At 47.7% G+C, this 27,207-nt stretch overlaps 1 protein-coding gene across 1 annotated transcript; it reads left to right on the top strand.

Moving 5' to 3' along the window:
* Positions 1-11,305: 11,305 nt before the first annotated feature.
* Positions 11,306-24,145, top strand: LOC129829630 (rho-related GTP-binding protein Rho6-like). Its single transcript, XM_055891438.1, has 5 exons — positions 11,306-11,574; positions 12,327-12,414; positions 21,417-21,526; positions 21,875-22,009; positions 23,387-24,145. The coding sequence occupies exons 1-5, from the start codon at positions 11,455-11,457 to the stop codon at positions 23,612-23,614; spliced, it is 681 nt and encodes a 226-aa protein (XP_055747413.1). The 5' UTR covers positions 11,306-11,454; the 3' UTR covers positions 23,615-24,145.
* Positions 24,146-27,207: the final 3,062 nt, after the last annotated feature.

Here is a 27,207-nt window from a genome sequence, read left to right on the forward strand (position 1 = left end):
TATGAACATTTGAACATCTTGCCCATGTTCTGTTATAATCTCCACCCGGCACAGCCAGAAGAGGACTGACCACCCCTCAGAGCCTGGTTCCTCTCTAGGTTTCCTCCTAGGTTCCTGCCTTTCTAGGGGGGTTTTCCTAGCCACCGTGCTTCTACACCTGCATTGCTTGCTGTTTGGGGTTTTAGGCTGGGTTTCTGTACAGCACTTTGTGACATCAGCTGATGTAAGAAGGGCTTTATAAATACATTTGACTGATTGAATTATTTTGACCTCGTGGCTTGGTTTTTGCTCTGACATGCACTGTCAACTGTGGGACCTTATATAGAAAGGTGTGTGCCTTTCCAAATCATGTCCAATCAATTGAATTTACCACAGGTGGACTCCAAGTTGTAGAAACATCTTAAGGATGACAATGGAAACAGGATGGACTCAATTTCGAGTCTGAATGCTTATGTAAATAAGGTATTTCTGTTTTGTATTTTTAATACATTTGCAAAAATGTATAAAAACCTGTTTTCAGGTAGATTGCTGAGGATTTATTTATTTTTAATCAATTTTAGAATACGGCTGTAACGTAACAAAATGTGGAAAAAGTCAAGGGGTCTGAATACTTTCCGAAGGCACTGTATGTACTAATTAATCACAATTATATGACAGTTTATTGAGCAGTCAAAAAAATCTGTTAATTATTTCACAAGCATTTCGCTACACCTGCAATAACATTGGCTAAACACGTGTTTGTGACTTTATTTGACATGTTTCAATGTACAGAATGTCCTTGTTGCGTATGACAGAATCCACACCTCCATGCCATTCTCCTAGTCCCCACCAGAGGGCGATACTCTCCAAAATAACAGCAGCGTGCTTGGTAAGCAGCTTCAGCAGCACCAAACCCTCTCTCTTCAACACTATACAACATTGCCTCCCCACACCCCAGTCTCCATAGCCCAAAGTGACAGAGAAGAGCACAGCATCTGCCATGGAGAGTATTGTATGAGTAATGTTTTTCTATGGGGCTCAGGGCAGCGTTGGCATTAGCATCTGTATTATGAGACCGACACAGAGACCCTCTCCCCCCATTCAGGGTTACAAAATGACCAATAACTCCCAGAAATCCCGGTTGGAAGGTTTCCAGAAACAGGAATGAATAAGCAGGAAAACCGGGATTCCTTCAACCAGGATTTCTGGAGTACCTGGGGATTCTGGGAAATGTACTGTAATTTTGTAACCTTTGCCCGATATACAGTCAAGTCCATAAGTATTTGGACAGTGACACAATTTGTATCGTTTTGGTTCTGTACGCCACAATGGATTTTAAAGGATCAAGAAGTGCTTTAAGTGTAGACCTTCATCTTTAATATAAGGGTTGTGTCAACATTATTGTATGAACCGTGTAGGAATTACAACCATTTTTATACATATCCCTCCAATTGTAGGGGCTCAAATGTAATTGGACAAACTAACAATCATAAATTAAATTGTGAGTTTTAATACTTGGTTGCAAATCCTTTGCAGTCAACAACTGCCTGAAGTCTGGAACCCATAGACAGGACCGGATGCTGGGTTTCTTCCCTGGTGATGCTCTGCCTTTACTGCAGTCTTCAGTTCCTGATTGTTCTTGGGGCGTTTGCCTTCAGCAAGTGAAATTCATATGCTGTGGGAGTCGGGAAGCAAGTACAGGGAGTGAATTTAATAATAAATGGAACAAAACAAGAGTAGCGTACAGACATAAACACAGAAACAGAATAAATAATGTCCGGGGAAAGAACCAAAGGGAGTGACAGATATAGGGGAAGTAATCAGGAAGGTGATGGAGTCCAGGTGAGTCTCATGAAGTGCAGGTGCGTGTAATGACTGTGGCAGGTGTGCATAATGATGAGCAAACTGGTGACAATGAGCACCAGAGAGAAGGAGCGGGAGTAGACGTGACACAGCTAAAATAATAATACCTTGGTCAATGTCCAAATATTTATGGACCTGACTAATTAAATAGAACATTACTGTTATCTATCACTATGGACACCCCCTTCTAATGTCATAATATTATGTATCGCTATGGACACCCCCTTCTAATGTCATAATATTATGTATCGCTATGGACACCCCCTTCTAATGTCATAATATTATGTATCGCTATGGACACCCCCTTCTAATGTCATAATATTATGTATCGCTATGGACACCCCCTTCTAATGTCATAATATTATGTATCGCTATGGACACCCCCTTCTAATGTCATAATATTATGTATCACTATGGACACCCCCTTCTAAAGTCATAATATTATGTATCGCTATGGATACCCCCTTCTAATGTCATAATATTGTGTAGATATAATTTCTTGATATTAAAATTTAATATTTATACAGGATGTCTATGCCTGTAAGGTTAATGTGACTTAAAGTCTCGGTAATGACTGCTAATATTAGTTAACGAGATATTCTGGCAAATAGTGGAAATCTAACAAATATGACAATGTCCAACCAAAATCAATTGAAACACAGCAGACCACTAGCATATCCAATGAGTGACTAAATAGATTTGTCAGAAAAAGAATGAAGTGACATCACCACCTGTGTCCATCCACTCAGACCCAGACATGTGACCCGGCGTGCCGTACAGCAGTCTATAGCCTCAGCAAAAGACTCTCGGGGGAACTGGCACGCCTGCTGCAATATGCTGAAATATGATTGGTCACTGAGCTCATTGACCGTGTATCCACTATATAACCCAACCACAAAGGCTCGCTGGGGGGGTAGAGTAGGGGCGTTGTAGAGCCTGTGGCCTGGCTGGCACTGAGGTGCTGGGGGCATTTCTGTGGCATCTGCTGTTCTCTCAGAACTGGGCCATCTCTTCTGGTCAACCCATTCCTTTCTCCTCGATTTATCTTTTCATCCATCAATCATTCGCTTATCCCCTCTCTTCATTTATCTCCTCCATCCTTCTCTCCCTTCCTCTCTCCCTTCCTCATTTCATCTCTCTCTCTCCCTTCCTCTCTCCCTTCCTCTCTCCCTCCCTCATTTCATCTCTTTCCCTTCCTCATTTAATCTCTCTCTCTCTCTCTCCCTCATTTCATATTTCTCTCTCCCTCCCTCATTTTATCTCCCTCCCTTCCTCTCTCCCTCCCTCATAGCATCTGTCTCTCCCTTCCTCTCTCCCCCCCATCCCCAAATCCCCCTGACCTTTCTCACCAATATCTATAAACTGGTATCATCTATAAATTGTCTCAAGTATAGACAAAATGTGTGACGATAATGTAATTGGTTGTGCGCTTGCACACATTTCATTGCAGAGTCCATATGACCTGTTACACATATGTGGGGATTTGATTTGTGTTGCTCTGTCTTCAGTCTCCTCTCCTCTGTCCTCTCCTCTGTTCTCTCCCCTCTCCTCTGTTCTCTCCCCTCTCCTCTCCCCTTTCCCCTCTTCTCTGTCCTCGGTCCTTGGGCTGTCCTCTGTCCTCTCCCCTCTCCCTCTCCTCTGTCCTTTCCCCTCTCCTCTCTCCCCTCTCCCCTGTCCTTTCCCCTCTCATCTGAACTCTCCCCTCTGTCCTCTCCCCTCTCCCCTGTCCTCTCCCCTCTCCCCTGTCCTCTCCCCTCTCCTCTGTCCTCTCCCCTGTCCTCTCCCCTCTCCTCTGAACTCTCCCCTCTGTCCTCTGTCCTCTCCCCTCTCCTCTCCCCTCTCCTCTGAACTCTCCCCTCTGTGTCTGTCCTCTCCTCTGTCCTCTGTCCTCTCCCCTGTCCTCTCCCCTCTCCCCTGAACTCTCCCCTCTCCTCTGTCCTCTGTCCTCTCCCCTCTCCTCTGAACTCTCCCCTCTGTCCTCTGTCCTCTCCCCTCTCCTCTCCCCTCTCCTCTGTCCTCTCCCTGTCCTCTCCCCTCTCCTCTGAACTCTCCCCTCTGTCCTCTGTCCTCTCCCCTCTCCTCTCCCCTCTCCTCTGAACTCTCCCCTCTGTCCTCTGTCCTCTCCTCTGTCCCCTGTCCTCTCCTCTGTCCTCTGTCCTCTCCCCTGTCCTCTCCCCTCTCCTCTGAACTCTCCCCTCTGTCCTCTGTCCTCTCCTCTGTCCTCTGCCCTCTCCCCTATCCTCTGCCTTCTCCTCTGTCCTCTCCCCTCTCCTCTGTCCTCTCCTCTGTCCTCTCCTCTGTCCTCTTCTCTATCCTCTCCCCTCTTCTCTGTCCTCTCCTCTCCCCTTTCCCCTTGTTCCTCGGTCTGTCCTCTGTCCTCTCCTCCCCTCTCCCTCTCCCTTATCCTCTGTCCTTTCCCCTCTCCTCTGTACTCTCTCCCCTCTCCTCTATCCTCTCCTCTGTCCTCTCCCCTTTCCTCTGTCCTCTCTTCTCCCCTCTCCTCTGTCCTCTCCCTTCTCCTCTGTCCTCTCACCTCTCCTCTGTCCTATCCCCTCTCCTTTGTCCTCGCCTCTGTCCTCCCCTCTCCTCTGTCCTCCCCTCTCCTCTGTCCTCTCCCCTTTCCTCTGTCCTCTATTCTCCCCTCTCCCCTCTCCTCTGTCCTCTCCCTTCTCCTCTGTCCTATCTCCTCTCCCTTCTCCTCTGTCCTATGTCCTCTCTGTCCTCTCCACTTTCCTCTGTCCTCTCTCCTCTGTCCTCTCCTCTGTCCTCTCCCCTCTCCTCTGTCCTCTCCTCTGTCTTCTCCCCTCCCCTCTGTCCTCTCCCCTTTCCTCTGTCCTCTCTTCTCCCCTCTCCTCTGTCCTCTCCCTTCTCCTCTGTCCTCTCCCCTCTCCTCTGTCCTATCCCCTCTCCTTTGTCCTCACCTTTGTCCTCTCTTCTCCCCTCTCCCCTCTCCTCTGTCCTGTCCCTTCTCCTCTGCCCTCTCCCCTCTCCTCTGTCCTATCCCCTCTCCTCTGTCCTCTGTCCTCTCTCCTCCTCTCTGCCCTCACCTCTGTCCTCTCCCCTCTCCTCTGTCCTCCCCTCTCCTCTGTCCTCTGTCCTCTCCCCACCCCTCTGTCCTCTCCCCTCCCTCCCTCCTCCTCTGTTCTCTCCCATCTTTGTCTCCTGCACAACCCCAGGCACTTTCATCCCCTGTTGTCATCCATCTGTGCTTTCTGAGGACAGAAAAATTGAAATGAAGCCAGAAAGATAAATATGTATACAGTATATGCAGAGTAGAGTAATATTGTTGGTGTGTTATGAATGCAATGTCCACAATACGTTAAACTACTGTGAACTCAATGGACTGATCCTTGTGAAAGATTGTCCCATGCCGTGAACAAGCTTCCAATGAGCAGACAAGTAGTTAGTTGACAGGCAGACTGATTAGATTACTGTGGCTGTGTGAGGAATAATTCATTTCAGACCAGGGAGAAAGTGTTGTTGTAATAGAAGTGATTTGAGTCATTTAGCAACACCTGTAAACATCGGCCCCACGGCAGTCTCAGTGAAAATGTGTCCGTTACCGAGGTATCATTATAATCTGTCTGAGCTGAGCTGTTCACACAGTCACCAGACAGGTCGGAGATGACTGGAGTCAGTGTGAAAGTTCAGAGCCTGTTCCTGCATCTGTACCACCCAGCCCAGCTGGCAGGTGTGATGCCGGCAGGAGAACACAGAGCAGAACCAGCCCAGCTGGCAGGTTTGATGCCGGCAGGAGAACACAGAGCAGAACCAGCCCAGCTGACAGATTTGATGCCGGCAGGAGAACACAGAGCAGAACCAGCCCAGCTGACAGGTTTGATGCCGGCAGGGGAACATAGAGCAGAACCAGCCCAGCTGACAGGTTTGATGCCGGCAGGAGAACACAGAGCAGAACCAGCCCAGCTGGCAGGTGTGATGCCGGCAGGAGAACACAGAGCAGAACCAGCCCAGCTGGTAGGTTTGATGCCGGCAGGAGAACACAGAGCAGAACCAGCCCAGCTGGCAGGTGTGATGCCGGCAGGAGAACATAGAGCAGAACCAGCCCAGCTGGCAGGTGTGATGCCGGCAGGGGAACACAGAGCAGAACCAGCCCAGCTGGCAGGTGTGATGCCGGCAGGAGAACACAGAGCAGAACCAGCCCAGCTGGCAGGTGTGATGCCGGCAGGAGAACACAGAGCAGAACCAGCCCAGCTGGCAGGTGTGATGCCGGCAGGAGAACATAGAGCAGAACCAGCCCAGCTGGCAGGTGTGATGCCGGCAGGGGAACACAGAGCAGAACCAGCCCAGCTGGCAGGTTTGATGCCGGCAGGAGAACACAGAGCAGAACCAGCCCAGCTGGCAGGTGTGATACCGGCAGGGGAACATAGAGCAGAACCAGCCCAGCTGACAGGTTTGATGCCGGCAGGAGAACACAGAGCAGAACCAGCCCAGCTGGCAGGTTTGATGCCGGCAGGAGAACATAGAGCAGAACCAGCCCAGCTGGCAGGTGTGATACCGGCAGGGGAACATAGAGCAGAACCAGTCCAGCTGGCAGGAGAATACAGAGCAGAACCAGTCCAGCTGGCAGGTGTGATGCCGGCAGGGGAACATAGAGCAGAACCAGCCCAGCTGGCAGGTGTGATACCGGCAGGAGAACACAGAGCAGAACCAGCCCAGCTGACAGGTGTGATACCGGCAGGAGAACACAGAGCAGAACCAGCCCAGCTGGCAGGTTTGATGCCGGCAGGAGAACATAGAGCAGAACCAGCCCAGCTGGCAGGTTTGATGCCGGCAGGAGAACATAGAGCAGAACCAGCCCAGCTGGCAGGTGTGATGCCGGCAGGAGAACATAGAGCAGAACCAGCCCAGCTGGCAGGTTTGATGCCGGCAGGAGAACATAGAGCAGAACCAGCCCAGCTGGCAGGTTTGATGCCGGCAGGAGAACACAGAGCAGAACCAGCCCAGCTGACAGGTTTGATGCCGGCAGGAGAACACAGAGCAGAACCAGCCCAGCTGGTAGGTTTGATGCCGGCAGGAGAACACAGAGTAGAACCAGCCCAGCTGACAGGTTTGATGCCGGCAGGAGAACACAGAGCAGAACCAGCCCAGCTGGCAGGTTTGATGCCGGCAGGAGAACACAGAGCAGAACCAGCCCAGCTGGTAGGTTTGATGCCGGCAGGAGAACACAGAGCAGAACCAGCCCAGCTGGTAGGTGTGATGCCGGCAGGAGAACACAGAGCAGAACCAGCCCAGCTGGCAGGTGTGATACCGGCAGGGGAACACAGAGCAGAACCAGCCCAGCTGGCAGGTGTGATGCCGGCAGGAGAACACAGAGCAGAACCAGCCCAGCTGACAGGTTTGATGCCGGCAGGAGAACACAGAGCAGAACCAGCCCAGCTGACAGGAGAACACAGAGCAGAACCAGCCCAGCTGACAGGAGAACACAGAGCAGAACCAGCCCAGCTGACAGGAGAACACAGAGCAGAACCAGCCCAGCTGACAGGAGAACACAGAGCAGAACGAGCCCAGCTGACAGGTTTGATGCCGGCAGGAGAACACAGAGCAGAACCAGCCCAGCTGACAGGTTTGATGCCGGCAGGAGAACACAGAGCAGAACCAGCCCAGCTGACAGGTGTGATGCCGGCAGGAGAACACAGAGCAGAACCAGCCCAGCTGACAGGTTTGATGCCGGCAGGAGAACACAGAGCAGAACCAGCCCAGCTGACAGGAGAACACAGAGCAGAACCAGCCCAGCTGACAGGTTTGATGCCGGCAGGAGAACACAGAGCAGAACCAGCCCAGCTGACAGGTTTGATGCCGGCAGGAGAACACAGAGCAGAACCAGCCCAGCTGACAGGAGAACACAGAGCAGAACCAGCCCAGCTGGCAGGAGAACACAGAGCAGAACCAGCCCAGCTGGCAGGAGAACACAGAGCAGAACCAGCCCAGCTGACAGGAGAACATAGAGCAGAACCAGCCCAGCTGACAGGAGAACACAGAGCAGAACCAGCCCAGCTGACAGGAGAACACAGAGCAGAACCAGCCCAGCTGACAGGAGAACACAGAGCAGAACCAGCCCAGCTGACAGGAGAACATAGAGCAGAACCAGCCCAGCTGACAGGAGAACACAGAGCAGAACCAGCCCAGCTGACAGGAGAACATAGAGCAGAACCAGCCCAGCTGACAGGAGAACACAGAGCAGAAGGGTGTATATGTGTTACAATAGGGTTCTCTCTCACCACTGAGCTCTTTAATTAGACTGGGCCAGGCTGTGGGGAGAGGAGAGGCCTGGCACACTGTCTGCAAGCCTGCCTGATAGTCTCTCTCCCTCCCTGCATCTCTCCTTTCCTCTCTCTATCTCCCCCTCCCTCCCTCTATCTGCTTTGTCTCCTCATCCTCAGAGCTGCTGCAGCACCCCAGACAGATATCACTGTGTCGCAGCACCCCAGACAGATATCACTGTGTCGCAGCACCCCAGACAGATATCACTGTGTCGCAGCACCCCAGACAGATATCACTGTGTAGCAGCACCCCAGACAGATATCACTGTGTAGCAGCACCCCAGACAGATATCACTGTGTCGCAGCACCCCAGACAGATATCACTGTGTCGCAGCACCCCAGACAGATATCACTGTGTCGCAGCACCCCAGACAGATATCACTGTGTCGCAGCACCCGAGACAGACATGCCAACTGTAAATCTACAATCAGAGCAGTGTAATGGAAACAAGATGTATTGGGCTGTAAAAGTCTGACTGATGTCAATAGGAGGATGAATACTGTGTGACTCATACGAACAAAGGCAGATTGGCTTGGCCCAACAGAGCCATAAAACCAGGTGGGGAATGAATTGTTGACAGATCAGTAAATTGGCTAGGTGTGACAGAGGGGGTTCGGTGAACCACTCTCATACGATGAGTAACATTGCCTGAGACCTGGCTAATGGCTTGTGATAACTCCCCAAGGTAATGTAATACATAGGTTTTAGCTTCACGGGCTAACACAATACAGTCTTGTAGCAGAGACAGGCTGGAGACGGATTTGAACCCAGTTTCCTAGTCACTAGGGAGGAGGGTTATTATATTAATTGACTTTTGTATTTTGATTTACAGCAAGTTGTCTTAAGTGGATAACCTTATGGTGTGAAATGTAACGTCTGTCTCTGGAATGATTATGTGATTAGGTGATACTTTTGAGTTCTGACTCGGCCCCTGGCAGCATCTGGTCCCCTACAAGGGGTCTTGGCTCCCCCGAACTTTCTCTGCTCAACCAAACAAATAGCATGAAATACACCTCTGTCTTGGCCCCTCCTATAGACATTCATTATCCCACAATCTCTAGAGTTGTATTTTATTTGCTCATCTACTCAAATAGCATGGAATACAATCTCAAAGAATTTACATCTGCTGATTGGCTCAAATAGCATGGAATACAATCTCAAAGATTTAACATCTGCTGATTGGTTCAAATAGCATGGAATACAATCTCTCAAAGAATTAACATCTGCTGATTGGCTCAAACAGCACGGACTACAATACCAGCATCCTGGATTCAGACATGGGTCAAAGGTCCTATAGCTTCTCTCACTAGCTCACTATCTCAACGATCTAGCTTGTCAAACAGCACAGGACACGCCTCTGTGTACCAATTAACCAGCATCCTGAATACAGATATGGGTTAAAATTTAATTAGTTAGCGATTATAGTCAATTGCTAGTTGCAAAAAAACGAAATAAGTATTTTTTTCATCAATGGATTTGAAAGATTCAACTGTGACAAACTAAGGGCCGGTTACCCATGGGTACGAGTTATTGGGATAAAGCCAGGAGGTTTTTAGGTGTTGAGCTCAATTAGATCCGACTTGTGAAAATCCACTTCATTTGCTGTCAGATAGACAAACAATACTAAGATCACAACCCCATGATACACAAACTCCTGGATCACAGGGCTTCCATGACAATCACAAAGAGTCAATGCAAATGGAATCTATTGGGAAGAGTCAACAGATCCTCATGACGAACCTAACATTGGTTTCTCTTATCAGCTATTTATTTTGTGAGTTGACAATTAAAGTTAAATATATGGATGACAAATCAAGGATTGGAGCTCAAACTACTCGTTGAAAAAACATGGTTCATTAATTCCCGACCGTCTCCTCTGGGACCACGAGCCCTAAACTGGCATACCTGATTCCATTAGGCAACTATCACCAAGCCCTAAACTGGCATACCTGATTCCATTAGGCAACTATCACCAAGCCCTAAACTGGCATACCTGATTCCATTAGGCAACTATCACCAAGCCCTAAACTGGCATACCTGATTCCATTAGGCAACTATCACCAAGCCCTAAACTGGCATACCTGATTCCATTAGGCAACTATCACCAAGCCCTAAACTGGCATACCTGATTCCATTAGGCAACTATCACCAAGCCCTTGACTAATGGAATCAGTTGTGCCAGTTCCGGGCTACAACAAAATGATGTGAAATGTCTGGTGGTCCCCGAGAAGAGGGTTGGGAAGTGATGGTTTAGATTACTTTGAAAACTTAATCACTGTCATTATTTCTGCAGACAAATTAGATTTAGTCCATCCCACAACTCTTTCCAGTGATTTGAGCCTGTGGGTCTGATGAAAGCAGACTAATTATCTAACAGTGGAAATCGTCTGTTGACTATTGTCTTCAGCCCTGATGCCTAGAAAAAAAGGTTCCAAATGGGTTCTTTGGCTGTCCCCATAGGAGAACCCTTTTTTGTTTCAGGTAGAACCCTCTGTGGAAGGGGTTCTTCATGGAACCCAAAAGAGTTCTACCTGGAACCAAAAAGGGTTATTCAAAGGGTTCTCCTATTAGGGCAGTCGAAGAACCCTTTCAAGGTTCTAGATAGCACCTTTTTTTTCTAAGAGTTCTTTGATCTATGGATCTTGCAGAGTTAAGTCAATCTAATGATTTAATTGGTGACCTTAAAGCCTAGATCTAGAGCAACAGATCAGACCATACTGAATGTCCTGAGGAATATTATACCAACTTGATTTAATGAGCGACCAACATGCTAATACTGTAGCCTGCATGTATTATTTGAGTCTAATGAAATGCAAATGAACATGTAGGCTAAAACAACTGCCATTTGAAATAGTGAGGTTTATGGTTACAAAGTTTGTGTTTTTTCTTTCAGATTTGTGTTGGACTTGGATCTCTCCAGCACATGTATTGGCATCTTGACTTTAAGCCCTAGAGAAAAACTGTCTTGTACATAAACCAAGTAATAATACTTTTATGTGGATTATTTCGGTTTAAAATTGTATTTCTTTAACTACCTGGCATAAGGCAAAATAACCCATTTAATTTCAGCGGCCAGGGACAATAGAACTCTGGGGCTGTGAAATAAATACATGAAAGTCAGGAAAACCGCGCGCCCATTGGCTGTTGGCGCGCACTATAAAGAGCCGCTGTGTTGACTCTCATTACATCAAATGCAAGCATCCTTCTAGGACTAGACCACACTTCAGAATAGGCTACGGTGCTCTACCGCTAACAAGGACGCTTTTCTTTTGGATTTCGCGTTTTTAGCCTTTTTCTTTAATAAAGACGTGTGTTCTTGACTGTTACAAATATGAAGGAAAGGAGAAATCCACAGCCGTTGGTGGTGAGATGTAAACTGGTTCTTGTTGGAGATGTTCAATGCGGAAAAACTGCGATGTTGCAAGTCCTCGCGAAGGATTGTTATCCAGAGGTATGCGAATATTTGTTCTCCTGTTGCAATACTATCATTTTAAGATACACATTATACATGTTCTGCAAAGCTTCCATATTGATTGAGCACATGTTTCTGAGGATTTGATCAGCCTCATAAACGGCTCTTTTAAAAGTTGGAAATAAACTGACGATGGATTAATTTCTGATAGAGCATCATCCGCTTCGGGCCAGGATGCCTGTATCTACTACATGATGCGCATGTCCAATAATTCACAGTTTTCACATTGGATTATATCACATGTTCTACTGTAGGCTTCTGATCATCACCACATTAAAATGGATTTCATCACCACATTGAAATGGGTTTCATCACCACTTTGAAATGGGTTTCATCACCACATTGAAATGGGTTTCATCACCACATTGAAATGGGTTTCATCACCACTTTGAAATGGGTTTCATCACCACATTGAAATGGGTTTCATCACCACATTGAAATGGGTTTCATCACCACTTTGAAATGGGTTTCATCACCACTTTGAAATGGGTTTCATCACCACATTGAAATGGGTTTCATCACCACATTGAAAAAGGCAGATAGGATCATGCACCATTTTTTCCATTCATTTTTATTGGGCTAGCCTACTAATTCATTTACACTCAAATGTTTACTATTTTCGTATTAGATGACTGTATTTCATTTTAATGTAGATCTGAATTATGAAAATAAAGTCCATCACTTGTAGCAGGGAGGATATTAACAGACTGCTATGTCATTCCTCTCCTCAGACTTATGTGCCCACGGTGTTTGAGAACTACACAGCGTGTCTGGAACTAGAGGAGCAGCGTGTGGAGCTCAGTCTGTGGGACACGTCAGGTAACTACATCCTCTCATCCTATATCATCAACCTATATCCTCTATCACTAGTTCAGGGGTATACTCCAGGCAGAGCAAAACGAACTTGGTGGTACATTAAACATTTTAAGAATCATGGATCTATATGAACTGGCCACGGTGACCTACATTATACCAAGCTTCTTAGAGCCCTAAGTAAGACCTTGTTGAGGGGCCCTCCTTCCAGTTTCACATTTGAGAACAGAATATACAGTACTGGTCAAAAGTTTTAGAACACCTACTCATTCAAGGGTTTTTCTTTATTTTTTAACATTTTCTACATTGTAGAATAATAGTGAAGACATCAAAACTATGAAATAACACATATGGAATTATGTAGTAACCAAAAAAGTGTTAAACAAATCAAAATATATTTTAGATTTGAGATTCTTTGCCTTGATGGCAGGTTTGCACACTCTTGGCATATGTGAGAGGGCTGAGAATGCCCTCTCACATAGGTATGTGGTTGTAAAGGGCATCAGTGCGATTTGCCAAGGCAGGATACTGAGCGCAGCCCAATCCAGAAATCTGGCAGTGGCTTCTGATTAAATTACATTTTTACAGAACCGCTTGTTGCAATTTTGATGAGGCTCTCTTGTTCAGATATCGGTAAGTGGACTGGAGGCAGGGCATGAAAGATTCCAGTTATCTGTGTCATCCGTTTCGGGAAAGTACCTGTGTAATTGCGCACCAAACTCTCTCAGGTACTTCGCTATATCACATTTGACATTGTCTGTAAGATTGAGTTCATTTGCACACAAAAACTCATACAATGATGGAAAGACCTGTGTGTTGTCCTTGTTAATGCAGACAGAAAAGAGCTCTAACTTCTTAATCATAGCCTCAATTTTGTCCCGCACATTGAATATAGTTGCGGAGAGTCCCTGTAATTCTAGATTCAGATCATTCAAGTGAGAAAAAACATCACCCAGATAGGTCAGTCGTGTGAGAAACTCGTCATCATGCAAGCGGTCAGACAAGTGAAAATTATGCTCAGTAAAGAAAACTTTAAGCTCGTCTCTCGATTTAAAAAAAAGAGTCAATACTTTGCCCCTTGATAACCAGCGCACTTCTAAATGTTGTAAAAGTGTTACATGGTCGCTGCCCATATCATTGTATAGTGCAGAAAATACACGAGAGTTCAGGGGCTTTGCTTTAACAAAGTTAATCATTTTCACTGTAGTGTCCAAAACGTCTTTCAAGCTGTCAGGCATTCCCTTGGCAGCAAGAGCCTCTTGGTGGATGCTGCAGTGTACCCACGTGGCGTCGGGAGAAACTGCTTGCACGCGCGTTACCACTCCACTATGTCTCCCTGTCATGGCTTTTGCGCCATCAGTATAAATATCAACACATCTTGACCACCAAAGTCCATTTGATGTCACAAAGCTGTCCAGTACTTTAAAAATATCCTCTCCTGTTGTCCTGGTTTCCAATGGTTTGCAGAAAAGGATGTCTTCCTTAATTGACCCCCCATAAATGTGATGGACATATACCAGGAGCTGTGTCAGGCCTGCCACGTCTGTTGACTCATCCAGCTGTAATGCATAGAATTCACTGGCTTGTATGCCGAAGCAGTAATTGTTTCAAAACATCTCCTGCCAATTCACTGATGCGTCGTGAAACAGTGTTGTTTGATGAAAACATTGTCTGTATATTTTTTGGGGCCTTTTCCCCCAGCATTGTCCCAGCCATATCCGCGGCAGCAGGAAGAATGAAGTCTTCCACAATAGTATGGGGAAACAGTGGCTAGGACAGTTTGCCTGTCCTAGCCACTCGGTAGCTCACCAAATAGATGCTTCTAGCCCCTTCTTATTAGTGGTATCTGTTGCTTTTATACATGTCTTACTACTCGAAAGTCATCTTAATTCTTGCTCAAAAAACTCCTGTGGCTTATTTTTCAGATTGGCATGTTTTGTTTCTAAATGTCTGCGCAAGAGTGAAGATTTCATTGAGTTGTGAGATAGTGCTTTTGCACATATAACACACTGTGTCTGAGGAAAGGCGCTACTCCCAAAATAATGTAAGTGAACCCTAAATCATTGTAGTACTCATCATGTTTGCGCCTCTTCCATGGTCCAACGTCCCTGTCTGTTGTTCGGTGCTTTCCCGGGTAAGGGGGCAGTAGCTCCTCCGCTGCATCAGATTCACAACTGGCAGTGTCCATGCCTGCTGGGCTAACAACAAATGTAGAAGTACTAATGCTAGCATTGGATGTGCTTGTGGAAGCAGAACAACTTGTGTCGTCGACAGGTGCAGGTGTAGTACTGCTGGTAGTAGCAGTACTACCAGTAGAGCTGGTATGTGTCTCTATGGACACGGGCCTTACTTTTTTTAACCATTTATCCATTTTCGAGCAAACGGACTGAGCAGCAGCTACGTTTGGCTACATACGGACCGTTAGTGGAATTCCCGCGAGAGAGTAACGATTAATGTGATTGGATGTTAATTATTTGTCGAGGCTACCCGTATTTGACATTGTGTTGTTATTTCGCTGAACCCTAGATGGATTAATTTTATTTTTGGCAGTGAAACGAGGATACTCAGGCGAGGGAAAAAAACTCACCCAAATAAACCCCTTTTCAGGACCCTGTCTTTCAAAGATAATTCGTAAAAATCCAAATAACTTCACAGATCTTCATTGTAAAGGGTTTAACCACTGTTTCCCATGCTTGTTCAATGAATCATAAACAATTAATGAACATGCACCTGTGGAACGGTCGTTAAGACACTAACAGCTTACAGACGGTAGACAATGAGGTCACAGTTATGAAAACTTAGGACACTAAAGAGGCTTTTCTACTGACTATCAAAAACACCAAAAGAAAGATGCCTAGGGTCCCTGCTCATCTGCGTAAACGTGCCTTAGGCATGCTGAAAGGAGACATAAGGACTGCAGATGTGGCCAGGGTAATAAATTGCAATGTCCATACTGTGAGATGCCTAAGACAGCGCTACAGGGAGACAGGACAGACAGCTGATCATCCTCGCAGTGGCAGATCACGTGTAGCAACACCTGCACAGGATTGGTACATCCGAACATCACAGCTGCGGGACAGGTACAGGATGGCAACAACTGCCAGAGTTAAACCAGGAACGCACAATCCCTCCATCAGTGCTCAGACTGTCCGCAATAGGCTGAGAGAGGCTGGACTGAGGGCTTGTAGGCCTGTTGTAAGGCAGGTCCTCACCAGACATCACCAGCAACAACGTCGCCTATGGGCACAAACCCACCGTCGCTGGACTAGACAAGACTGGCAAAAAGTGCTCTTCATTGACGACTCACTGTTTTGTCTCATCAGGGGTGATGGTCGATGTTCGAGTTTATCGTCGTAGGAATGAGCGTCACACCGAGGCCTGTACTCTGGAGCGGGATTGATTTGGAGGTGGAGGGTCCGTCATGGTCTGGGGTGGTGTGTCACAGCATCATCGGACTGAGCTTGTTGTCATTGCAGGCAATCTCAATGCTGTGCGTTACAGGGAAGACATCCTCCTCCCTCATGTGGTACCCTTCCTGCAGGCTCATCCTGACATGACCCTCCAACATGACAATGCCACCAGCCATACTGCTCATTCTGTGCGTCTGAGACCTGTTGGATCGGAGGGTGAGGGCTAGGGCCATTCCCCCCAGAAATGTCCGGGAACTTGCAGGGGCCTTGGTGGAAGAGCACAGCAAGAACTGGCAAATCTGGTGCAGTTCATGAGGAGGAGATGCACTGCAGTGCTTAATGCAGCTGGTGGCCACACCAGATACTGACTGTTACTTTTGATGTTGACCCCCCTTTGTTCAGGAACACATTATTCCATTTCTGTTAGTCACATGTCTGTGGAACTTGTTCAGTTTATGTCTCAGTTGTTGAATCTCGTTATGTTCATACAAATATTTACACATGTTAAGTTTGCAGAAAATAAACGCAGTTGACAGTGAGAGGACGTTTTTTTGTTCTTGCTGAGTTTATATAGTCCCGTTGGAAAATATAAATGGACTCTTAAAATGTGGAATTTTTTATTTTATTTGGCGTACCCCCGACGGCATGGCGCACACCAGTTTGGGAATAACTGGTGTAGATGAAGGGGGGAGACAGGTTGAGGAAGGATTTTTAAGCCTTGAGACAATTGAGACAATGGATTGTGTATGTGTGTCATTTAGAGGGTAAATTGGCAAGACAAAATATGTATGTGCCTTTGAACGGGGTATGGTAGTAGGTGCCAGGAGCACCGGTTTGTGTCAAGAACTGCAACGCTGCTGGGTTTTTCACACTCAACAGTTTCCCGTGTGTATCAATAATGGTCCATCACCCAAAGGACATCCAGCCAACTTGACACAACCGTGGGAAGCATTGGAGTCAACATGGACCAGCATCCCTGTGGAATGCTTTCAACACCTTGTAGAGTCCATGCCCTGATGAATTGAGGCTGTACTGAGGGCAAAAGGGGGTGCAGCTCAATATTAGGAATGTGTTCCAGTGTATATGGTGTACATAACCCTAAGGGGAAAGATAGATATATTCTATCCATTAGATACCCATTGGAAGTCCTTTTTTTATTTTTTTTATTTTTTATTTTACCCCCTTTTCCCCAATTTTCGTGGTATCCAATTGCTAGTAATTACTATCTTGTCTCATCGCTACAACTCCCGTACGGGCTCGGGAGAGACGAAGGTCGAAAGCCATGCGTCCTCCGAAACACAACCCAACCAACCTGCTTCTTAACACAGCGCACATCCAACCCGGAAGCCAGCCGCACCAACTGTCGGAGGAAACACCGTGCACCTGGCCCCCTTGGTTAATGCGCACTGCGCCCGGCCCGCCACAGGAGTCGCTGGTGCGCGATGAGACAAGGATATCCCTACCGGCCAAACCCTCCCTAACCCGGACGACGCTAAGCCAATTGTGCGTCGCCCCACGGACCTCCCGGTCGCGGCCGGCTGCGACAGAGCCTGGGCGCGAACCCAGAGTCTCTGGTGGCGCAGCTAACGCTGCGATGCAGTGCCCTAGACCACTGCGCCACCCGGGAGGCCGGAAGTCCTTTTTAATCAGAGTTATCCATCTAAGCCTCTCATTTCTCATTAGATGAAGAGATAAGAATCACCTTCCGCCAAATATAACAAATATAATCAATAAACAAGAGCGAGAGACTCAAGTAACCAAGACGTGTTTGTTTGTGTGTGTGGCTGTGTGACTGTGTGCGTGCCGCTGTGTGAGTGCATGTGTGACTGTGTGTACCTGCATACGTGATAGCATGCGTTTCCATGCATGTGTGTGTGCCCCAACATTGTTTTAACAGAGAATTGTGTAGAGCGATAGCTGGGCAGGTGGGTGGACAGCAGTGTGTAAGATGATTGGCAGTTGCGGCCAGCCTTTAAGGAGGGGTGGGAGGAACGCCTGATGCAGATGGAGGATTCCAAGGCTGTTGCTGTGGTAACGGCAGAGGGACTGGAGGTATTACGCTGTGCTGAGTGGAGGGAAGACTAGGGGGTGTGTAGAGGGGGCGAGGGGGGGGGGGGGGGGGGGGGTAGTTGCTTAAGGATTCCGAGTACATGAGTGGGAGCGTCTGCCTGCTCTGCTGCTCCCAGCCAGCCTCACTGTTCTGTTCCACTTGTTTAATCCAGTGATAAAAATATCAATGTGGATTTAGTGTCTTGATTGTCATCTTTTCCCACTCTGAAACACCAATAGGGGAGAGGAGAGAAGGATAAAGGAGGAGAGGAGATGAGAGGAGATGGGAGGAGAGAAGGATGGGGAGGAGAGGCGAGGTGGATAAGGGAGGAGAGGAGAGGAGGGGAGGAGACGATAGGAGGATGGGGAGGAGATGAGGAGGATAGGGAGGAGAGGAGGAGGATGGGAGAGGAGAGGAGGAGAGGGGATAGGAGAGGAGAGGAGGAGGATAGGGAGGAGAGGAGGAGGATGGGAGAGGAGAGGAGGATAGGGAGGAGAGGAGGATAGGAGAGGAGATGAGGAGGATAAGAGAGGAGGAGGATAGGGAGGATAGGAGAGGAGAGGAGGAGCATAGGGAGGAGAGGAGGAGGAGAGGAGGAGGAGAGGAGAGCAGATGAGGAGGATAGGAGAGGAGAGGAGGAGCATAGGGAGGAGAGGAGGATGAGAGGAGGAGGAGAGGAGAGCAGATGAGGAGGATAGGAGAGGAGAGGAGGATGAGAGGAGGAGGAGAGGAGTGCAGATGAGGAGGATAGGAGAGGAGAGAAAAAAGAGAGGGGAAAGGGACAGCAAAGTACTTCTCAGCATGAGAAGTGATACCCCTCAGAGATTACCCCTGGTCTCTGTCCTCTTTTTCTGTCTCTCCCTATATGTCTCCTTGTCTCTGTCTGTCTCTCTCTATCTCACTCAATTCAATTCAAGGGGCTTTATAGGCATGGGAAACATATATTAACATTGCCAAAGCAAGTGAGGTAGATAATATACAAAGGTGAAATAAACAATAAAAATTAACAGTAAACATTACACTCACAGAAGTTCCAAAAGAATAAAGACATTACATATTATGTATATATACAGTGTTGTAACAATGTGCAAATGGTTAAAGTACAAAAGGGAAAATAAATAAACATAAATATGGGTTGTATTTACAATGGTGTTTGTTCTTCACTGGTTGCCTTTTTCTTGTGGCAACATGTCACAAATCTTGCTGCTGTGATGGCACACTGTGGTATTTCACCCAGTAGATATGGGAGTTGATCAAAATCTGGTTTGTTTTCAAATTCTTTGGATCTGTTTAATCATTGGAAAATATGTGTCTCTAATATGGTCATACATTTGTCAGGAGGTGTCACTTCTGCCGAAGTCGACTCCTCTCCTTGTTCGTTCGGTGGTCGACGTCACCGGCCTTCTAGCCATCGCCGCTCCACTTTTCATTGTTCCATGTGTTTTGTCTTGTTTCCCCGCACACCTGGTTTACATTCCCTAATCACACTACATATATATTCCCTCTGTTCCCCCCCATGTCTTTGTGTGGAATTGTTTTTGTTACGTGTTTTGTGTGACGCGCCAGGCTGGTTTTTCTCCGGGTACCATGTTCAACCCGTAGTATGTTTATTGTTAAACATTTTGCATCGTTGTGACTTTGTTGCGCTTTTCACTTGTGCCTTTGGCTGGAGGTTTGTTTGACGCGGTTACGTCCGTCTGTTGTTGCTTCTGCCAAATAAAGTGTGTCTGATCACAACTCTCTGCTCTCCTGCACCTGACTTCTACACCAGTAGCGCACAACCTGACAGGAGGTTAGGAAGTGCATTCAGTTTCCACCTTATTTTATGGGCAGTGTGCCCATAGCCGATCTTCTCTTGAGAGCCAGGTTTGCCTACGGCGGCCTCTCTCAATAGCAAGGCAATGCTCACCGAGTCTGTACATAGTCAAAGCTTTCCTTAAGTTTGGGTCAGTCACAGTGGTCAGGTATTCTACCACTGTGTACTCTCTGTTTAGGGTCAGTCACAGTGGTCAGGTATTCTACCACTGTGTACTCTCTGTTTAGGGTTAGTCACAGTGGTCAGGTATTCTACCACTGTGTACTCTCTGTTTAGGGTCAGTCACAGTGGTCAGGTAATCTATCACTGTGTACTCTCTGTTTAGGGTCAGTCACAGTGGTCAGGTATTCTACCACTGTGTACTCTCTGTTTAGAGCCAAATAGCATTCTAGTTTCATCAGTTTTTTTGTTAATTCTTTCAAATGTTTCAAGTAATTATCTTTTTGTTTTCTCATGATTTGGTTGTGTCTAATTGTGTTGCTGTCCTGGGGCTCTGTGGGGTGTGTTTGTGTTTGTGAACAGAGCCCCAGGACCAGCTTGCTTAGGGGACTCTTCTCCAGGTTCATCTCTCTGTAGGTGATGGCTTTGTTATGGAAGGTTTGGGAATCGCTTCCTTTTAGGTGGTTGTAGAATTTAATGGCTCTTTTCTTGATTTTGATAATTAGCGGGTATCGGCCTAATTCTACTCTGCAACCATTATTTGGTGTTTTATGTTGTATACGGAGGACATTTTTCAGAATTCTGCATGCAGAGTCTCAATTTGGTGTTTGTCCCATTTTGTGAATTATTGGTTGGTGAGCGGACCCCAGACCTCACAACCATAAAGGGCAATGGGTTCTATAAGTGATTCAGGTATTTTTAGCCAGATCCTAATTGGTATGTCTAATTTTTATGTTCCATTCTCTCTCTCTCTCTCTCTCTCTCTCTCTCTCTCTCTCTCTCTCTCTCTCTCTCTCTCTGTCTCTCTGTCTCTCTGTCTCTGTCTCTGTCTCTCTGTCTCTCTGTCTCTCTGTCTCTCTGTCTCTCTCTCTCTCTCTGTCTCTCTTTCTCTCTCTCTCTCTGTCTCTCTGTCTCTCTGTCTCTCTCTCCGTCTCTCTGTCTCTCTGTCTCTCTCTCTCCCTTTCTCTCTGTCTCTCTCTCTCTCTGTCTCTCTCTCTCTCTCTCTCTCTCTCTCTCTCTCTCTCTCTCTCTCTCTCTCTCTCTCTCTCTCAATTCAATTCAATTCAATTCAATTGACTTTATTGACATGGCAAGTTCATTATTACTTACATTGTCAAAGTATACATATCGAAAAATCAAAATCAAATATATATGTATATATATACAAAATATATATATATTTATATATAAATAAATGGTGGGACCAACAGTAATAATACACCTTCGACTGTGGTCTCTCTCTCTCTCTCTCTCTCTCTCTCTCTCTCTCTCTCTCTCTCTCTCTCTCTCTCTCTCTCTCTCTCTCTCTCTCTCTCTCTCTCTCTCTCTCTCTCTCTCTGTCTCTCTCTCTCTCTCTGTCTCTACTGCGCTCAACTAAATGTTGTTTCTTCGTGGATATGTCTCCTTTCTGCATTATATAGTTAAAAGAAAACAGTCTACTATTATTTACCTTGGACAGTATTTGGTGAGGGTGTTAGACCAAACTATTTCTGTTTTCCTGTATGTTCTTCCCTCTACTGCATCTGAATGTTGTTGTGGGCGTCTGTTAACAAGTCTCTGTCCTCTCCTCTAGGTTCTCCCTACTATGACAATGTGAGGCCTCTCTGTTACAGTGATTCTGACGCGGTGCTCCTCTGTTTTGACATCAGCCGCCCAGACACCTTCGACTGTGGGCTCAAGAAGGTAATGGCTCCCATCTCTCACTTTATCTTTCTGTCGCTCTCTTTTCTCTCTCTTTTCTCTCTCTAAACACTATTCCTAACTGTCTGCAAGTCCTCAGAGATTATTTCAATCCAGCTACCAGGCTCAAATCATCTGGCTTTTATTGGGCTTTTCAAAACGTGCTATTCAAAACAGAGACTAGGCAACGTATTGTTGCTTTCTAGTTTATAGCTATGTGATTCACCAGGTCCGTAAGACTATTTATCTTGGTAATCATGAGGGAAATTACATTTGTAATTTGGTTAACTACCCCAAATCATGACTTGTTCATTATCATGTGGGTAAATATCTGCTCTGTTGCCTCTCCAGTGGAAGACAGAGATCTTAGATTTCTGCCCCAGCACACGCATCCTTCTCATTGGCTGTAAGACCGACCTGCGCACAGACGTCTGCACCCTGATGGAGCTGTCCAATCAGAAACAGGTCCCCATCACCCATGAGCAGGTGAGACTGAGAGGACACACATAGGCCAGGGTTTTCGTTAGCCGGTAATAGTCGGCTTTTGTTCACTTTTTTTTTTTTAAAGCAGATAAAAATTGCTGGCGGCGAATTGTCCGGGAGAAGAAGAGAAAAAACATTGCCAAATTATGCTTTTTAGCCTCTTCATTGATGGAAATACCAGTCGATGGAAATAAATTTGACTGGTCATGCTTATCGGTCTATAGGTTGATGTGCATAATTTTGTGGAATTAAATTGGCACGTGTGTACAGTAGCCTATATTAGTTATGTAGGCTGTCTTATTTATCACACATGTACAGCATGCAGATACAGAGCCTTTGAGTGGAAAATCTGTCAGACAGCGCGAGAGCTACTGCTGCTGCAACATCTTGTGGTGCTTTCAAGACAACTGGGAACTCTGAAAAATACGAGGTCAAATCATGGCGTCAGTGATCTTCAGGTCGGAAAGTCCAGAGTTTTAATTCCGAGTTGGATTTTTCCCAGTCAGACCTCGTTATTTTCCCAGTTGTCTTGAACGCACTGAAGACAGAACTCTTATATTTCTAAGTTCCCAGTTGTTTTGAATGCGGCATCAAACAGCAACAGAAGGGAGGTTTCATTAGTGCATCACACACCACTTTGCGATATTGCTTGAGGGAGTATGTATTTTGAAAACATATGCTGAATGTTCTAATAGATATGTAGAGGCACAACGCTGTTTTCCTGCTAATTCTATTATGGAACGCACATCTGAGCGTAGCCTACTGCTTTATAATGTGAATAAATAATAGTTTATCAACATTTTAAGCTAAACCTTCTAATCTGTTGCATCAGACTTTTTTTTTGTATGTAGCCTGGTTGTATAAATTTGGGATCTATCGTCCCACAACTATCCCAGAGTCTGTTTGGAATAGGTAGCCTAACCTTTTCTACTATAGTAGATTGACAGGCTAGTGATTTAGCGGTTCGTTATGTGTCTTGTTGTCTGAGGAAAACTAAATGTGGACAGGTATTCTAACATCTTCAAAGCACACATTAGTAAGAATGAATTACCGTAATCTAAATGTGATTTCGGTCGTTCTGAGCACCATGGGTGGACGCCCTAATCAGGTTACACACCCAATGCAAATGGGTCCGGTCAATTAGTCAAATGTCTGGTAAAATAAAATGTTGCAGGTCAATGTCCGGTGCCACATTTTCCTAACGGAAACCTTGACGCACGCACGCACGCACGCACGCACGCACGCACGCACACACACACACACACACACACACACACACACACACACACACACACACACACCTGTTCAGATAGAGATGTATGGTGAAATCTATTGTGTGGAGCAGAATAAGCTCTCAGCCGCTCTCCTCTTTCTCCCCAGGGTTCCTCCATGGCCAAGCAGCTTGGTACTGAGGCCTACCTGGAGTGTTCAGCGTTCACCTCAGAGAAGAGTATCCACAGTGTCTTCCGTACGGCCTCTCTGGCTTGCATCAACAAGCTCCAGCCCCTCCCCAAGCCCAGCCCCACTCGACGCCTCTCAAAGAGGCTCCTCCACCTCCCCAGCCGCTCCTTCAAGAAGGAGAAGACCAAGGGCTGCTCCGTCATGTGAGTGGAGACCCGGGCGGGCGGGCTTTCTCTCACTTCCAACACTCTGCTCCGTCATGTGAGTGGAGACCCGGGCGGGGGGGCTTTCTCTCACTTCCAACACGCTGCTCCGTCATGTGAGTGGAGACCCGGGCGGGGGGGCTTTCGCTCCCTTCCAAAACTCTGCTCCGTCATGTGAGTGGAGACCTGGGCGGGCGGGCTTTCTCTCCCTTCCAACACTCTGCTCCGTCATGTGAGTGGAGACCCGGGCGGGGGCTTTCTCTCCCTTCCAACACTCTGCTCCGTCATGTGAGTGGAGACCCGGGCGGGGGGGGGGCTTTCGCTCACTTCCAACACTCTGCTCCGTCATGTGAGTGGAGACCCGGGCAGGGGGGGGCTTTCGCTCACTTCCAACACTCTGCTCCGTCATGTGAGTGGAGACCCGGGCGGGGGGGGGCTTTCGCTCCCTTCCAACACTCTGCTCCGTCATGTGAGTGGAGACCCGGGCGGGGGGGCTCTCGCTCCCTTCCAACACGCTGCTCCGTCATGTGAGTGGAGACCCGGGCGGGGGGGGGGGCTTTCGCTCCCTTCCAACACGCTGCTCCGTCATGTGAGTGGAGACCCGGGCGGGGGGGGGGGCTTTCGCTCCCTTCCAACACTCTGCTCCGTCATGTGAGTGGAGACCCGGGTGGGGGGGGGCTGTCTCTCACTTCCAACACTCTGCTCCGTCATGTGAGTGGAGACCCGGGCGGGGGGGGGCTTTCGCTCCCTTCCAACACTCTGCTCCGTCATGTGAGTGGAGACCCGGGCGGGGGGGGCTCTCGCTCCCTTCCAACACGCTGCTCCGTCATGTGAGTGGAGACCCGGGCGGGGGGGCTTTCTCTCCCTTCCAACACTCTGCTCTGTCATGTGAGTGGAGACCCGGGCGGGGGGGGGGGGGCTTTCTCTCCCTTCCAACACTCTGCTCTGTCATGTGAGTGGAGACCCGGGCGGGGGGGCTTTCTCTCCCTTCCAACACTCTGCTCTGTCATGTGAGTGGAGACCCGGGCGGGGGGGGGGCTTTCTCTCCCTTCCAACACTCTGCTCTGTCATGTGAGTGGAGACCCGGGCGGGGGGGCTTTCTCTCCCTTCCAACACTCTGCTCTGTCATGTGAGTGGAGACCCGGGCGGGGGGGGCTCTCGCTCCCTTCCAACACTCTGCTCCGTCATGTGAGTGGAGACCCGGACGGGGGGGCTTTCTCTCCCTTCCAACACTCTGCTCTGTCATGTGAGTGGAGACCCGGGCGGGGGGGGCTCTCGCTCCCTTCCAACACGCTGCTTCGTCATGTGAGTGGAGACCCGGGCGGGGGGGCTTTCTCTCCCTTCCAACACTCTGCTCTGTCATGTGAGTGGAGACCCGGGCGGGGGGGGGCTCTCGCTCCCTTCCAACACGCTGCTCCGTCATGTGAGTGGAGACCCGGGCGGGGGGGGCTCTCGCTCCCTTCCAACACGCTGCTCCGTCATGTGAGTGGAGACCCGGACGGGGGGGCTTTCTCTCCCTTCCAACACGCTGCTCCGTCATGTGAGTGGAGACCCGGGCGGGGGGGCTTTCTCTCCCTTCCAACACTCTGCTCCGTCATGTGAGTGGAGACCCGGGCGGGGGGGCTTTCTCTCCCTTCCAACACGCTGCTCCGTCATGTGAGTGGAGACCCGGGCGGGGGGGCTTTCTCTCCCTTCCAACACGCTGCTCCGTCATGTGAGTGGAGACCCGGGCGGGGGGGCTTTCTCTCCCTTCCAACACGCTGCTCCGTCATGTGAGTGGAGACCCGGGCGGGGGGGCTTTCTCTCCCTTCCAACACGCTGCTCCGTCATGTGAGTGGAGACCCGGGCGGGGGGGCTTTCTCTCCCTTCCAACACGCTGCTCCGTCATGTGAGTGGAGACCCGGGCGGGGGGGCTTTCTCTCCCTTCCAACACGCTGCTCCGTCATGTGAGTGGAGACCCGGGCGGGGGGGCTTTCTCTCCCTTCCAACACGCTGCTCCGTCATGTGAGTGGAGACCCGGGCGGGGGGGCTCTCGCTCCCTTCCAACACGCTGCTTCGATTCCCCAGAACCCCTTGACTGTTTGGTTCGGGGAAGGTGGGGTTGGTTTCATCACAATAGCTTCATCATGAGAAGGCCTGAACTACTCTTCAGTGCATATCTCATATTTTTCAGTACTGTATCTTGGCTTTTTGATCATCAGCGAACCATTTTTCTCACCTGTTACAGTAACGGAATGCAACCATGATGTGACATCACTACTATTTAGGAACATGTAGATTTGTCCAAATTGGAGAAATGTGCAACGTGTGACAAAGCTTTAACGTTGGGATGTAAAAATGCCTCTCAAGACAATTCAATACCTATTTAAAAAAAAAAATCTAGCATGATAATATATCAGACATTACTGAAAAAAATTGTATCCCTTCTGCACTACAGAGTGTCAACTATAAGGTGTAGCAACATGAGCAAATCAGTGGTCAAACGGTGTTTGTGCTCTTCTTGATTAAGGCCCAACGGGAGCTGACTGATTGAGAGAGAGGAGGATTTGATGGGATCATAGCATGAACAGAGGGTCATTACACTTCTCATTGTCTCGGCCGTGAGGAGAGGAGGTCTTGACGGATAAGGGCTGATTGCGTGAACAGGAAGGTGTCAGGCAGACAAACAAGCAGGCAGGCGGACGAACGGACAAGCAGACAGGCAGTCAAACAGGCAGACCAACATGCAGGCAGACAGACAGACAGATATACACACAGACAGACAGAGTCCAGTGTGAGCCATCTGCTCTTAGTCAGTGGAGTACCAGGTTACAGAGGAAAAGCACAGAACAGATGGATATTGGAGCTTTGGGAGAAGAAAAGAGGGAATTCACAAAACAATGTGAATGTACTGGAGCTTCCAGAGATAGAAAACAATGTGAATGTACCGGAGCTTCCAGAGATAGAAAACAATGTGAATGTACTGGAGCTTCCAGAGATAGAAAACAATGTGAATGTACCGGAGCTTCCAGAGATAGAAAACAATGTGAATGTACTGGAGCTTCCAGAGATATTATTTGATAGCTATTATAGCTGTTATTTTTTTTGTAGCTTTTTTGGTTGAGATGTATATTTGTTTGAAATCTATTTTGGACATTGTACTTTCTCTCCTTTTTTTTGCTCTGTTAATAAAGCTTGTGACTGGCACCAGGCGCTGCTTCAGTACTTATTTCCTAACTATAACGTTATACATTTTAGTTGCTTTAATGATTGAATTGACAACACATACAGTGGGGCAAAAAAGTATTTAGTCAGCCACCAATTGTGCAAGTTCTCCCACTTAAAAAGATGAGAGAGGCAGACAAAATGAGGGAAAAAAATCCAGAAAATCCACATTTTAGGATTTTTTTATGAATTTATTTGCAAATTATGGTGGAAAATAAGTATTTGGTCACCTACAAACAAGCAACATTTCTGGCTCTCACAGACCTGTAACTTGTTCTTTAAAACTTCTACTTGGTCACAATCCCGGATCCGGGAGCAGCCCCATCAGTAAAAAAGCTGACTAGCATAGCCTAGCATAGCGTCACAAGTAAATACTAGCATCTAAATATAATT

The sequence above is a fragment of the Salvelinus fontinalis genome, chromosome 31 (genome assembly GCF_029448725.1).
Source record: "Salvelinus fontinalis isolate EN_2023a chromosome 31, ASM2944872v1, whole genome shotgun sequence".
Taxonomy (NCBI): domain Eukaryota; kingdom Metazoa; phylum Chordata; class Actinopteri; order Salmoniformes; family Salmonidae; genus Salvelinus; species Salvelinus fontinalis.

Coding starts and splice junctions, on each gene's coding strand:
- LOC129829630 (XM_055891438.1), top strand. CDS start 11,455: ATGAAGGAAAGGAGAAATCCACAGCCGTTGGTGGTGAGATGTAAACTG. Junction 21,527..21,874: donor TCGACTGTGGGCTCAAGAAG/GTAATGGCTCCC, acceptor TTGCCTCTCCAG/TGGAAGACAGAGATCTTAGA. Junction 22,010..23,386: donor TCCCCATCACCCATGAGCAG/GTGAGACTGAGA, acceptor CTTTCTCCCCAG/GGTTCCTCCATGGCCAAGCA.